Source organism: Oryctolagus cuniculus, chromosome 3, assembly GCF_051225735.1.
Source record: "Oryctolagus cuniculus isolate XC-2025 breed Fujian yellow rabbit chromosome 3, ASM5122573v1, whole genome shotgun sequence".
NCBI lineage: Eukaryota > Metazoa > Chordata > Mammalia > Lagomorpha > Leporidae > Oryctolagus > Oryctolagus cuniculus.
The window spans coordinates 55537682-55554116 of NC_142869.1; the positions used below are offsets into that span (position 1 = coordinate 55537682).

Consider the following 16435-nt stretch of genomic DNA (forward strand, 5'->3'; position numbering starts at 1 on the left):
TTAGCTTCCAGTCTTTGGCTCCTCTGGACTCCCACTGGGTTGCCTAGGCTACTAGTGACTCAGTTCCTTAGCTCTCCCCCATTGATATGTAAATCCAGAGCGCAGGCCTGCTCTTTGTCTCTTGGGAATTCTAGCCTTCCAGCCTTGTAACCTTTGCAAGGTTAGGGGGAAGAGAAACCCCGAAGCTTTTTTTTTTCCTTCTTTCAGGTAGTGAGTTTGCTGCACTTTCCGGCCCCCCTCTAGATTCTGACCCCCGTTTCCCCACCAATGTCTCGGGTTATTGAGCTCACCTCCCCTTCCAGCGCCGATGTGTGGAGCGTCCCAAGTCTCCCCGCTGTTGTCTGTGTGGCATGCACTCCCCTTGGAGCACTGGGGCTTCTGCGGCTGGGTCCCGCGACTTGGCTTCCGCGCGCGCGGTGGGCGACCTTGTTCTCCCAGTAGGTCCTCCGATTCACGATTCCCGTGCAATTTTTTCCTGGTTCTTTTTTCTGCGGCTACCGTAACTCCCCTTTTATTAAACTAAATTTTCCCGGACTCTCGGTGCGCGCCCTCACTATTCCGCCATCTTGGCTCCGCCCCTGGCTGTTCCATTTGTGATCCAGCTCTCTGCTATGGCCTGGGAAAGCAGTAGAAGATGGACCCTGAACACCCACGTGGGAGACCCAAAAGAAGATCCTGGTTCCTGGGTTCAGATTGGTGCAGCTCTGGCCCTTGTGGCCATCAGGGGAGTGAACCAGTGGATGGAAGATCTCTCTCTCTGCCTCTGCCTCTGCCTTTCAAATGAATAAGTAAATCTTAAAAAAAAAAAAAAAGTGAACTCCCCCAGGTGTTCCTGAAGGTGCTACACGCTTTTAATCATGTTGTCCTACCGAAAATTGATAATTTGCAATATAAACATCAAGGTTAAATAGTTTTATGTATATGAAGAACTTTGTTGACTATGCATATTATGTGTTATTTAAATTTCTAAAATCATTGGTAGCCTTACTGTTATGATACGTGAATCTCTGTGAATGAGGAAACAGTTAAAGAAAACTCCTTCCTCTTTTAAGTACCACCACATCCTCATTCACAGATTTCTTCTTCCACACAGTTTTATGTAAGTTTAAACCTGTGAATAAATTATCTTTGAAAACTCTTATCCTACAATAAAAATAAGATATTACAAAATCTCAAAATGAAGTTTTCTAAGATTTATTCATTTATTTTGAAAGTCAGTATTTTAAAGACAGATGGAGAGACAGGGTGACCTTCCATCTACTGGTTGATTCCCAAGATGGCTGCAACAGCCAGCGCGTGGCCAGGCTGAATCAAGAGCCAGGAGCTTCATCTAGGTCTCCTGTGTGGGTGGCAGGGGCCCACACACTTGGACCATACTCTGCTGCCTTTTCCCAGGCTATGAGCAGGGAGCTATATCAGAAGTGGAACAGCTAGGACAGGAACCAGCAACACAGGCGGCAGCTTTACTCACTACTCCACAACACTGGCCCCTCAAAATGAATTTTGACTGTCACCTTGACACACTTATTTATGTGAGAAGCATTGATTGGATGTTTGAATTATGCAAGATGTTGCACTAGATGCTGTGAGGTTAGAAGACATACCCACAATTATTCATCCCTTAGATAGTTACAGTCCAAAAGCTTTGGAGTTACAAAGTTTTTAAAAGCATATATAAAAATGTACCCTAAATTATGAAGTATTGTAATCAGCTTTGTAAAACCCATATTTCTTCCTCTTCTTAACCTTCTGTTTATAAGACATAGTGATAGGTGCTTGAGAGAGACTTTCAAAAAAAAAAAAATAAAGTGCTTTCCTTTGAATTCAGATTCAAAAGAATATATATTTTTCCAAAGCAGATTTGCAGATACAGAGGCAAATAAAACAGCACTTGGGTCAAGATTACCTAGATGTGTTTTAAACTCTATTAGCCTATATGAAACAAAATTGATCCTCCATGGCAAGCCTAAATAATGGGTAGTCTCAAAGGCATACTGTCAGCATCCAAAATATCCTGAGAGAAAAGAAATTTTATAAAGCAATAATTAAAATAAGTTAAAATTTGAAGCTTTTCCTATTATCCAAGTTATCTGTAAAGTATATTCGTGTGTATTTTAGCATTTAATTTCCCTAAGAACAAAGAGCTGAGTTCACTGAGCCTTTGATTATTCAGCCCAAGGCCACATAGCTGGTAAATGACAGAGGTAGCACTCATTAAAATAGTAAATCATCCTCCCTTTTTTCTTCACCCATTGGCCCTGGTAATCAAATCACTGCAGGGAATGAATGCATTAGATTGATCTCCCTGCTTTTCTTTTTTTTCTTTTTTCTTTCTTTTTTTTTTTTTTTTTTTTTTTGACAGGCAGAGTGGACAGTGAGAGAGAGAGAGGGAGACAAGAGAGAAAGGTCTTCCTTTGCCGTTGGTTCACCCTCCAATGGCCGCTGAGGCCGGCGCGCCCTGCTGATCTGAAGCCAGGAGCCAGGTGCTTCTCCTGGTCTCCCATGAGGGTGCAGGGCCCAAGCACTTGGGCCATCCTCCACTGCACTCCTGGGCCAAAGCAGAAAGCTGGCCTGGAAGAGGGGCAACCGGGACAGAATCCGGCACCCCAACCGGGACTAGAACCCGGTGTGCCGGCACCGCAGGCAGAGGATTACTCCCTGCTTTTATTTTAATCCATGTAAGAAGTATCCAAATTGCATGTAGATTTACCTGAAAGAAAGTTAACTGCTGGTAATATGGACTTACAATGCTGTTTGCTATGAGAAACAAAAATCTTGGCCTAATGCTTGACTAGCTTTGTGTTTTATGAAGAAAAATTCTTGTTGTTCTTTACAACTAATAGCAAGCATCAAGATAAGCTATTATTTTAAGTATAATTATTAGTAGCAAGCTAAAATAACTCTCAGAACTCAAGGACAGGGTCATAGAATAAGTTGTAGGATGGACTGTTCTTAGGATTCGGAAAATAATTGGTAATCAAGTTGCTATTTCCATACTCTCTCCCAAACCCCTCTCTTTTGACATGGTCACTGGCATATCAATTTTCTTGTGCATTTGTTTCTTTCTTTTTGCAAACCAGCTTTCTCAGCTTTTCAAAGGACTCACCTACTTAACAAGATCTATCATTTCAAGTGTTAGGCCCAGCCATTGACAGACAGCAGGTAGTTTTATGTTTTGTTTTTTATATACCAGTTTCAATTTCTAAGGAGACAAAAATCTATACTGGGCATCCCAGTCTGTGTCCCTCTCAGCTTCATTCACAGTGCTCAAGATGTGGTAGTCATATGATGGAAACATTGACAGCTGTCATGGTGGTGACATCTTTGTTCAGAAAAAGCAGCATTCTCTAGGAAGACACCCTCAAGGGCGTTCCATTGCTCTCGGGGAACAGGATACAATGTTCATACAGAGTTTAACTTTCTGCAGCTCTTGTAACATCAGCACATGTTCCAACTGTGCTGCTGACCAGAGTTCGTAAGAGTTTTGATGGTGTTATCTATCCATAGTGATTGATGCCCCTGAACTTTGTCAAAGATCAGCCTCTAGATTTTCAAAATACCAAGCCAGACCCAGCAGGAATACCTGAGGTGACCTATGTAGAATATAGAAAATATGGGGCAGTAACTTAAACCACTGCCTGCTATGCCTGCATCTCATATCTGAGCGCTGGTTCCATTCCCAGCTGTTCTACTTCCTATCCTGCTCCCCGATAGTGTGCCTGAGAAAGCAGCAGCAGATGGCCTAAGTATTTGGGCTCCTGCTATGCACATGGGAAACCAGATAGAGTTCCAGGTTACTAGATTCAGCCTAGCCCAGCCCCACCATTGCTACCATTTGGTGAATGCATCAGCACATGTAAGATATTTTTTTCCACACACTCTGTCACTCTGACTTTCAAATAAATGAATGAATCTTTACAAAATATACAGAGAATCCCAAATTCACTGTGTAGAAGGAGGTAAAAAGAGAATGTGATAACTAGAGTTTGATCTTCAAAACAACTTTAGGGCTGACTACAGAACAATTCTAAATTCACTAAGAATAAGAAGCTAAAAGGGAAATGTGACAGACTGGCACTGTGGCATAGGCTAGGCCTCCACCTGCGATGCCAGCTTCCCCTTTGGGCACCAGTTTGTGTCCTGGCTGCTCTTCTTCTGATCCAGCTCTCTGCTTATGGCCTGGGAAAGCACTGGAAGATGGCCCAAGTGCTTAGGCCCCTGTATCCACAAGGGAGATCTGGAAGAAACTCCTGGCTCCTGGTTTCAGATTGTCCAGCTCTGGCCATTGCTGCTATTTGGGGAAAGAACCAGCAGGTGGAAGACCTTTCTCTCTATCTCTCCCCCTCTCTCTGTAACTCTACCTCTCAAATAAATAATCTTTAAAAAAGAGAGGAGGAAATGTGATAACCAGAGCTTGATCTTCAAAACAACTTTAGGACTGAATAATGCTTTGGGGTCAGGGGGCAAAATATATTAATACTTAGTGAGATATTCTTGAGACACTAACACTTACCATACATGATGAAACATATACATTAATCTATCATGTGCTTTTGAATACCTAGAAATACTCAAAGGAACAACTTTCTCATATGTATCAGGTTAGGAATAGCATTCCAGAATTTTTTTATCCAAAAATTGCCACTAATTGTAGAACAAAACTCATTATTATTTTGTGATATATTTTAATATTTGTCAAGAAATGATATATTCATATGCATGTATCTTTATGTAAAAATAGGAATATTTCTGTCAAAACATCTCCAATGCCATCTCACTGTTCCAGGTGATCAATTTCAGTTCACAGTTGGTCATGGTGGAGGGACTGGGAGTCAAAGGGAGCACATAGACAAGTCTAGTACCTGCTAACGCTAATCAATGGAGTAAATAAAGGGGAGAGTGATCCAACATGGGAAGTGAGATACTCAGCAGACTCATAGAATGGCAGATGTCCTAAATAGCACTCTGGCCTCAGAATCAGCCCTAAAGGCATTCGGATCTGGCTGAAAAGCCCATGAGAGTATTTCAGGCATGGAAAGCCAAGACACTCTGGCAAAAGATCTCTGTGAGTGAGATCCCAGTGGAAAGAACAGGTCCTCAAAGAAGGAGGTACCTTTCTCTGAAGGGAGGAGAGAACCTCCACTTTGACTATGACCTTGTCTAAACAAGATAAGAGTCGGAGAACTCAGAGGGCTTCCATAGCCTTAGAAACTCATGACTGGAGCATAGGGAGATTACTGATGCCATAGACAGGAGTGTCAATTGGTAAAGTCAACAACAGGAGTCACTGTGCACTTACTCCTCATTAAGGATCTCTATCCTTCATGTGCTGTACATTGAGATTTAATGCTATAACGAGTACTCAAACAATATATTTCACTTTGTGTTTCTATGGGGGTGCAAACTGTTGAAATCCTTACTTAATGCATACTAAACTGATCCTCTGTAAAAAAAAAAAAAAAAAAAAAAAAAAAAAGAAATTATCAATTCCCAACTTGACTCTCACTGGGATTAAACATGACAATAGGTCTGATCTGATTTCATCACTATTTAAAAAATCATCTATTATTTTTCACTTTATGTTTCTGTGTGGGAGCAAACTGTTGAAATCCATACTTAATGTATACTAAGCTGATCTTCTGTATATTAAGATAATCGAAAATGAATCTTGATGTGAATGGAAGGGGAGAGGGAGTGGGAAAGGGGAGGGTTGTGGGTGGGAGGGACGGTATGGGGGGGAAGCCATTGTAATCCATAAGCTGTACTTTGGAAATTTATCTTCATTAAATAAAAGTTTTAAAAAAAAGAATTAAAGTTCAGATCTAAAAAAAAATAAATAAATGGGAATTTAATAAGAAAAAAAAAAAATCTCCCTTAGCCAGTGTCTCAGTGGCTCTATAATAGACCAGGAAACAAAAGAATAAGAACAGATAATAAGCTAAGTATGCATTACTTGCTCATGTATATAATTGAAGGCTAACCATTTTCTTACAAAAGACTGCTAAACAAAGCTTAGTCTGTACTAAAGACTGGAAGGAAAATAAAATGAAAATAAAAAATGCAAAATAAAATGCATAGCATTGCTTCGTAAACATTTAACATGATCATTTTCCCATTACTCTTCCCTTAGACTAAATAACTCTGATATTGATGGAAAGTTAGTGTAGGTTCATCTATTTTAAAATGTATCTTTTATTAACACTAAAGTGAATACTGTGGATTGTATCCATGAGTTATGGCTGCATAGAAAATACTTATAAGCTGATCCTAAAATGGTTATATAAAGTCGGCTAAACAGCAAACATTGGTGCACTGGTAAATATGTAGCGTGTCAGAAAACAGAATCACAATTAATTTATTTTCTGAAATCATTGTTGTTTTAACCTCCTCCTTAGACTTTTCTAAAAATCAACCTTGGATTTATAAATGATAGTAAAATGAAAGTAATATTAACATAAGCTGTATACATGTTAACTATGGATTTAAATCAAAACACTGAATCATTTCTAGCACATCAACTATTCTTTCCCCTTTTCTTCTTTCACAGTAGTTAAATCTAAAATGTGTGCTGCAAACTATAGTCAGAGTCTCACGAGGACATTTTGGTGAATGACAGTATATACTCTTAAGGGTCTATCTCTTAGTGATGGTGTACCCATCTTGGTATATGTTAAGAACACAATATGATCTCTACACAGTGATGAAATTGCTCTCATGATGTGTTTATTGATATACTCACTCTTATGATATGTTTCTCAGAACATATCCCTATAGTTAAGTGATATATGAACATATGTATATAATTCCTTTACACATGACAAATATAATAACGATTAAAATATTCAAAAGTCTCATACATTTGTGGACATTCAGAGGCTCATAACTTGCAGAATATTGTTTTCAAAACACTATAACTCATTAAAAGGCAAATGAATGGTCTTCCTTTATGTTGACCAGTTGTCTCAAACATTGCTTTTGGTGCATTTTTTTAAAAAAGGGATTTTACCTTAAGTCATCAAATCATCACCCCAGAATGACATCTTTAAAAATGGTAAGTCAAAGAAAAATTAAATAAAAATATTATACTTATACAGTCTTCACAATTCAACATACTCCAAAAGTTCAGAATGGCCACTGTTTTCCTGCACATCTCTTCCTTACCTGCTTGTGAGCATGGTCATATGAATTAATGTGGTTGTCAAATTCCTGATGTTTATAATACTGTTTGTCACAGAGTTCGCAGTAAAAATTGGCCTTCAGATCTTCCAGAGCTTTTGCAATAGTATTCTCCTTCTCAGCGTAGTCCTGATAAATAAAAGGAAGGAAGCAATCAGCTCTCTCTTGAGTTTAGTTTATTTGAACAGCTTTCAAATTCTGTTCAAAATAGATTAGAAACAGAATACAACAAAGAGAAATATACAGTAAATACCAGAAACTAAATCAGAATAAATTGAGTTAGATAAAAATAAAAGATTAACAAAAGAAGTCAAGATAATAAATGAGAAGAATAGTGAAATAAGAAGTAAAGTAAACCATAGAAAGGAACTGAAGCCCTGACTTAACAAGTCCCTATGGTCTATTATAATTTTAAAAATGAAAATCAGATATCTATGTTGATTCAACTATGGATTTCTGCATAAATTCATTAAAATAAAAGTTTTCTATCTGAATATATTACCCAGTTGAAGGTTAATATTGGTGCACAAATATTCATTTTTTATACTGTTTCCTTAAATATACAGCAATGTTTTTTCATCTCAATAAGATTTCATTTGGCTAAAATTTTAATCTTGAGTCATATAAATTTAAGTAGAAATCAGAAATATTCTCTACTGTTTGGAAAATAAGATGTTTTTCTACAAGTTATTTAAGTTGTATATCTAAACTGAAAAGGATTAAACTATATAAGTGATTGCATTAATCAAACTCACAGTAAGGCTATACAACCAAACCTCTGAGAAGATGAAAAATATAGTCAGTCATCATTAGCTTTTGTTTACAAAGCACAAATAGCAAAATGTTTGACTGTGGCTCTTTGGTTTTCTTAAATCTAAGTTTACTTGCTATTTCATGCCTCCTTAAATGTTAATGTTGCCAGACATGAATAAATTCTGCATGATGAAACATTGGCCAATTCTTTCATTGAATTACTGATGTGAAGAATTTCTAAACTACAATCTTTGCCAGTGAATATATTATGTTTCGAACTTATAAATTCCCTTATACTCAACTCCTTTAAAATCCACAATCACTACATGTTCAGGCATTATATATATTATAGAACACTCACTATCTTAGGCACTGGGATTTGGATATGAAATGATGTAGTCTTTTCTGTAGTAATCACCATTGTCCTGGTTCAAATATTTAAAATACTTCTTCAAAATCTGTAAGTCGTTTAACAGTAATTTAATGAATGATAAGCACTTCTCTTATTTTATCATACTGCATCTTTGTGCAAACATAACACATAATAAATTTAGCTAAAATTTGGAATAACTACTTTGCAGTAATCAACAATTTACCATAATCTATGAATACACAGTCAACTTTCCAATTTAAAAGATGGTGATCCATTATTATGCCTTCTAAGTTTTATTCACTAAAAAGCAAAGGATGATAATTTGCAAAATCATTTAAATAATTTGTGAAAGCATTGTATTAATGTCACTAATTAATTTGCATTCTTAAATTTGTGAACTTCTTGCAACTTATTTCATTTGATTGTGTCCAATGTGTTAAAAAAGTTAGATGAAAACGAATCATATAGCTATGAACTTCTTACTGAATTTTACTATAATCTTCCAAAAATACTTTGTGAACCAGGAAATTTAAATGAGACAAAAATTACATAATATCTTTATAGCCAAAGCATATGAACCAGACATAATAGGAATTATAACGGTAATATTTTTGGATCAAAGCTGAATTAGCTTTTAGAACTAAGAGAAAATTCTTGATAAACTAGTAGAGTTTCTCCATTAATTATATTATGGTAAACTACTTTCTCTCTTTAAAAATTTGATTATTTATATTGTGTAAAATTTTGTATTTCTTAAGATTGATATTACTGCAGGGAAGCAATAACATTCTCCTTCTTATTCTGTCTACAAAGGAAAACATTTAGAGTGAAACAGATTTCTATGTAAATTACACCCTTAAAAAATATTAGCTTCAGCTAATTTGAAGATAAAATGGTAAGCTAACATTTACTCAGTGCTTATTTAGGGTCAACCACTGATTAAGTATTTCAATTATTAATGCCTTTATTCCTGATTAAAATCATACAAATGTCTATTCTAAACATGTCCTCAAATTACAGGGGAGAATTTTAAAGCTCATGCATGTTAAGTAACCAGCTCCAGGATATAATCAGTAAATGAGCATATTTGACTCTAAATAGTCTGGTCTACAGCACTGAATTATTTGTGAATTTCTAAACACATAAGAAAGATTATAATAATGCCCAAGATTTCACAATTCACCTTCAACGATTATCAACTCAAGGTGAATTCCATCTCCTATCCTATTCCATTTCCTATCCTTTTTCCTGCCACAAATAATTTCTTAAAGATATATTTATTTACTTGACAGGCAGAGTGATGGTGGTCCAGTGTGGCTGGGGGAGATCATTCATCTGCTGGTTTTCTTCGTAAATGCCTACAACATCAGTGCTTGGCTAGGCTGAAGTCAGGAAATAGAAACTCCATGAGTCTCCCACAAAGTGTCAGGAACACAAGTAGTTGAGCCATTACCAAGGGCCTCCCATGTACATCATGGGAAGCTGCATCAGAAACCAGGGCTTGAACCAGACACTGCATTTTGGGATGTGGCCATCCCAACAATGAACTTAACCTGCTGCTCCAAAATGCCTGAATTGCCTCAGATAATTTTAAAGAACATTCCTAGCTTCATATCATTTTGTCTGTAAATCTTTCAACAAGTAGCTCTCAAATTAGAGGGATGTTAAATGGTATAAATGCAAAACCAGTATCAGACCTAAACAGAAAAACAAACAAAAAATCCACAAGCATTCCTTTTTGTCATCAAATACCCAATGTTTAAATAGCTTCAGTTGTCTAATAATTTAAAGTAGGCGACTCAAATAGCATTAATTTAAGGTTCATGCATTACCATCACCCAATATTGCTATTTGGTTCTATAAATTCCTCATTTTAATTTGTTTTTAAAATTTGTAAAATTAGGGCCGGCGCTGCAGCTCACTAGGCTAATCCTCCGCCTGTGGCACCGGCACCCTGGGTTCTAGTCCTAGTCGGGGCACCAGGTTCTGTCCCAGTTGCTCCTCTTCCAGTCTAGCTCTCTGCTGTGGCCCAGGAAGGCAGTGGAGGATGGCCCAAGTGCTTGGGCCCTGCACCTGCATGGGAGACCAGGAGGAAGCACCTGGCTCCTGGCTTTGGATCTGCACAGCGCACCAGCTGTAGCAGCCACTTGGGGGGTGAACCACCGGAAGGAAGACTTTCTCTCTCTCTCCCTCTCTCTCATTAAAAAAAAAAAAAATTGTAAAACAATACTTCACATTTCAAAAGTTTATATCTATAAAAAGTTACCAAATGACAATGACTTAATATTTATTCTTCACTTAAATAATTGTTAATATTTTAATACATTAAGTGTTCTATCTCTACCTCTACTTTCATCTAAGCTATAAAATGAAATATAACTTGAATGAGGTAAGAATTGTAGGAGGAATCATTGTACAAAACATTTTTGGACCATATTTTAAAACTGATGTGGATTCAGTAAATAATCAGGGCTGTATTACTGAAAACAGTAGTAACAGAATAGAATAACCTATTTATTGGCTAGTCATAATGTTGCTCTTGATTATACATTTTTAAAAATCATATATGTAGACAAAACCAGCCCTGGATGGGTTGACCAACTCTATGGCACTTCTCCTTCATTGTGGATGGTATTGAAACAGGTATTGGCTCAGATTATAAAGCAGAATACATATTAAATAAAGCCATCCCACTGCATAAAATAAGAAATGCACTTGAATAAGATGAAAAATGAACACAGCTGTTTGTATAGGCTTTGCTTCCAAAAAATGTCCCCTCTATCTGGGAAAGTCAAACTGTGTCCAACTATGAACACAGCTGCTGGAGAGACCAAAGGAGCATGCTTCATACAGCTGGTCAGGTCATCCAGGTCAATCACATTCTAAGTATTTCTAAAAGTAGTGTAGTGAGCATTTGGTCTAGTGGTTAAGACACCTATGTTCCACATCATAGTAGCTGGGTTCATGTCCTGACCGCACACCCATTTGAACTCTCCACTAATGCAGATTCTAGGAGGAAGTAGCTGACCAAATTAGGTGAGTAGCTGCTACCTACCTGGGAGACTGGATTTTCTGTCTCCCAGTTTTGGCCTGGCTCAGGCCTGGCTGCTGTGAACAATTGACAAGTGAACCAGCTAAATAACTTACTTTCCAGCCGGCACTGCAGCTCAATAGGCTAATCCTCCGCCTTGCCGCGCCAGCACACCGGGTTCTAGTCCTGGTCGGGGCACCGGATTCTGTCCCAGTTGTCCCTCTTCAAGGCCAGCTCACTGCTGTGGCCTGGGAAGGCAGTGGAGGATGGCCCAAGTGCTTGGGCCCTGCACCCCATGGGAGACCAGGATAAGCACCTGGCTCCTGTCTTTGGATTGGCGTGGTGCGCCGGCCGCGGTGGCCATTGGAAGGTGAACCAATGGCAAAGGAAGACCTTTCTGTCTCTCTCTCTCACTGTCCACTCTGCCTGTCAAAAAAATAATAATAAAAACTAAAAAAAGAACTTGCTTTCTTTTTTTTTTTTTTAAGATTTATTTATTTACTTGAAAGTCCGAGTTACACCGAGAGAGAAGGAGAGGCAGAGAGAGAGAGAGAGAGAGAGAGGTCTTCCATCCACTGGTTCATTCCCTAATTGGCCGCAAGGGCCAGAGCTGGGCTGATCCGAAGCCAGGAGCCAGGAGCTTCTTCCAGATCTCCCACGTAGGTGCAGGAGCCCAAGACTTGGGTCTTCTTACATGCTTTCCCAGGCCATAGTAGAAAACTGGATCAGAAGTGGAGCAGCTGGTACTCTGGTACTTGAACCGGAGCCCACATGGGATGCCAGCACTGCAGGCGGCGGCTTTTCCTGCTACTCCACAGTGCCGGCCTCAGTAAAAGCTTTACTTTCAGAAAAACAACACAACTATACATTGAAAGTTATAAAGATTTTTTTTTTTTTTTTTTTTTTACAGGCAGAGTGGACAGTGAGAGAGAGAGACAGAGAGAAAGGTCTTCCTTTTTTTGCCGTTGGTTCACCCTCCAATGGTCGCCGCGGCCGGTGCACTGCGGCCGGCGCACCGCGCTGATCCGATGGCAGGAGCCAGGAGCCAGGTGCTTTTTCCTGGTCTCCCATGGGGTGCAGGGCCCAAGCACCTGGGCCATCCTCCACTGCACTCCCTGGCCACAGCAGAGGGCTGGCCTGGAAGAAGGGCAACCGGGACAGAATCCGGCGCCCCGACCGGGACTAGAACCCTGTGTGCCGGCGCCGCTAGGCGGAGGATTAGCCTAGTGAGCCGCGGCGCCGGCCGAATGTTTTAATTTTTAATTTCTTACTGAGCAACTGGGAAGTTTTTACACTTTTAGGAAAACAGACTGAAATAGGTAAGTTACTGGTTTACTCATTGTCACAGTGCTAATGTAGGCAGGCAGATGGGATAAATTTGATTAGAGTTGTGAGCTGGAAGACCATGCCTTCACCACTCCCCTGTGTGATCTCATGCCCCTTCCTGACCACACTTGTGCACCCACCTGCCAATCAGGCTAAATAATCACCCCCTTGAGAAGTGGATTAAAGGCCTGAAACTCAGTGGGCCCAGCCCTCTTTTCTTTTCCTCATCCTTTTTCACCATTATGGATCTTTTTTGTCCTTGTTACTCTGAGCCTTTGTGGCACATGCCCTTCAGATCTTAGCTTTGCTGCCTGTGATAAGCTCCTTGTAACTGCTCTTAACCAAATGCTCGCTGCACGTGGCTCAAGGCTTGCTTTTTGCTCAGTAGATACCCCAACTTAATTTCCGGACTTTTCTTTCTCCCTGTGCATTTCTGTCATTGAATAAAAAGCTTAAAAACTTGCCATGCTGCCTGGTCTATTTGAGGCAATATTCAGAATTCTCTGAATTCATGGCAAGAACCCAAAAGGCACAAGGCTTATTTATACGGGAAATATTAATAAACAAATCAGTATCAGTGCCAGTTCATACACTCTATATTTTAAAAATGAATAGAATGAAGACAGAAATTTTGAGGGAGAAAATTTTCTTTTCTCTCTCTTTTTTATAAAAGATTTATCTATTTATTTGAAAGGCAGAGTTACAGTTAGGCAGAGGCAGAGAGAGAGAAAGAGAGGTCTTCCATCCACTGACTCACTCCCCAAATGGCTACAAGGGCCAGAACTGTGCTAGTCTGAAGCCAGGGCCAGATGCTTCTTCTGGGTCTCCCACACGGGTGCAGGGCCCTGGCACTTTGACCATCTTCCACTGCTTTCCCAGGCCATAGCAGAGAGCTGGATTGGAAGAGGAGCAGACAGGACTTGAACTGGCACCCATATGGGATCCAGGTGCTGCAGGTGGAGGCTTACCCCAAAATACCACAGTGCAGGCCCCCGACCTTAACATTTTAAGGAATTATAATCAGAGACTTTTAAAAATATTCCTCAATTTTGATGTGTGTGCGTGTGTGTGTATATGAATTTCTTTTGGTTACATGGGAGTTAGTGGTCTGAGAAAGAATGCTACTTGAGTAATTTGCATTATATCAGCATAAAAACTACATCCCTACAGGTTGACCATGGTAGTGCAGAGCTCCCATGCCCACATCCCTTATAGCAGATCCTGTTTGAATTCCAGCTACTTTCTGCTTGCAATCCAGCTTCTTGGTGATGTGTCTGGGAAACAGCAATTAATGACCCAGTACCTCCCTTTCTCCCAGCCACGTGGAGACTCAGATGGAATTCCTAAGCCTTGGCTTTGTCCTGGCCTCACCCTGGCTGTTGAGGCATTTGGAGGGTGAATCTTCCAGTGGATGCAAGATTTCTCCCCTGGTCTCTGTCTCTCCTGCTGTCTCTTTTGCACTGCCTTTTTTTTCCCCAAAGATATATTTATTTATTTGAAAGTCACAGAAGAGAGAGAGAGAGATACTCCATCTGATGGTTCACTCCCCAATTGGCCGCCACGGCTGGAGCTGTGCCAATCAAAAACCAGGAGCCAGGAGCTTCCTTCGGGTCTCCCACGTGGGTGCAGGGGCCTAAGGACTAGGGTCATCCTCCATTGCTTTCCCAGGCCATAGCAAAGAGCTGGATGGGAAGTGGATCAGCCGGGACCAGAACCAGAGCCCATATGGAGTGCCGGCGCTTCAGGCCAGAGCATCAACCCGCTGCGCCACAGCGCCAGCCCCTTGCACTTCCTTTTAAATAAATATTAAAAAAAAAAAAACTATAGCATCATTATGACTGAGACTGAGAGGATCTGATTTCTCCACTGTGTGGTTATTTTCCACTCTCCTTATCCCCACTCACCACTATTCTCTTCAGGAAATAGTCACTATATACAATTCGTACTTAAAGGATAAGGATGGATATCTGCATAAGACATTTGCAGTTGTTCCACATTTGCCTCTATTCCAAAGGGCCACAGTTTTATTTAGTGCAATATGTATGTACAATGCCCTCCTTTCCTTTGATCTTGAAGGCTGCTATTCCTTCTGATGCTTCAAGAAAATGTTTCCTCAATCCCTTCAGTGAAATTATTGAATACATTTGTCTGACTACCTCTCTCTTTCTCTTTCTCTCTGTATGAATCTCTTTACCTCTTAAATAAACTAATAAAACCAATTGATTTCAGTAAAAGCTTTACTTTCAGAAAAGCAACACCACTTCCACCCACTGGCTCACACCCCAAATGGCTGCAAGAGCCAAAGCTGTGCCGATCTGAGGCTAGAAGCCTGGGGCTTCTTCCAGGTCTCCATGTGGAGGCAGGGGTCCAAGGACTTGAGCCATCTTCCACTGCTTTCCTAGGCCATAGCAGAGAGCTGGATTAGAAGTGGAGCATCCAGGACTCGAACCAGCTCCCATATGGGATACTGGCTGCAGGCAGTGGCTTTACTTGCTCTGACACAGCACCAGCCTCTGGAAATTTTCTTTTTTAAATGAGGTGTCTAATGGGCCTCTATTTAACATATAGTCTCAAATGATATTCAGCCCATCAAAAAAGGTATCCATAACTAGTTCTATTCAAGTAAGCTGTCCCAAAGAATGCTATTTCCCTGAATCCAGGAGAAAATATTTGCAATATGTCTAATAAATGGCTAGTAACCAGAATTAATATGGAATGTACTGAACTCAATACTAATAATCCAATTAGAAATTGGTAAATTGAAAGTTCATATCCCAAAAGAAGATACACAAATGGCTAAGAGGTATACAAAAACTTGCACAAAAATTACTATTGGGGCTGGCACAATGGCGTAGCAGGTAAAGCTGCCACCTGCAGTGCCATATGGTGCTGGTTCTAGTCCTGGCTGCTCCACTTTGGATCCAGCTCTCTGCTATGGCCTGGGAAAGCAGAAGATGGCCCAAGTGCTTGGGCCCCTGCACCCACATGGGAGAGCTGGAAGAAGCTCCTGGCTCCTTGCTTCGGATCAGCCCAGCTCTGGCTATTGCGGTCATTTGGAGAGTGAAACAACAGATAGAAGATTTTCTCTCTCTCTCTCTCTCTCTCTCTCTCTCTCTCTCTGTTTCTCTGCCTCTCTGTAACTCTGCCTTTAAAATAAGAAATGAATAAATCTTTAAAAAAATCACTATCAGGGAATTGCAAATCAAAACATAATGAATTATCAATCCAATTAGAATGGCTATTAGGGAAATTACAAAAGAGAACAAGTAATTATTGAACAGTATGTGGAGGTAAAGGAACCCATGAATATCATTGGTGGAAATGGCAATTAGTACAACCATTATGGAAAACAGCCTAGAATTCTTCAGAAAAAAAGTAAAAATAGAACTATCTTATTATCCCCAAACCCATTACTGTGTATATACCAAAAGCAAATGAAACCAGGATGTCAAAAATATATCTGCACTCCCATATTTATTGCAGCATTGTTTATAACAGCCAACATGTTGAATTAACATAAGTGTACATCAGTGGATGAACTGATACAGCTGAGATAGGCACATGTAAATACACACACACACACACACACACATCTCAATAGTATTCAGTCTTTAAAAATTTAATAAATTTTTTTCAATTGTTCCATCCCTAATGAACCTATACATTATATGAAGAAAGCCAAGCACAAAAATCAGATAATTCATTGTGTCCATTGTATGTGAAATCTAAAAAGTTTAACTCAGGAGTAGAGAAGAGAGTGGTCATTCCTAGGATCT

At 39.7% G+C, this 16435-nt stretch overlaps 1 protein-coding gene across 1 annotated transcript in view; it reads right to left on the reverse strand.

Moving 5' to 3' along the window:
- The window catches only part of ZNF804A (zinc finger protein 804A), a 368502-nt gene that overhangs the window by 68920 nt on the left and 283147 nt on the right, over positions 1-16435 (reverse strand). The window contains exon 2 of the mRNA XM_051849369.3: positions 7162-7305. Coding sequence (XP_051705329.3) covers positions 7162-7305 — 144 coding nt within the window. The remainder of the gene's footprint in view (positions 1-7161; positions 7306-16435) is intronic.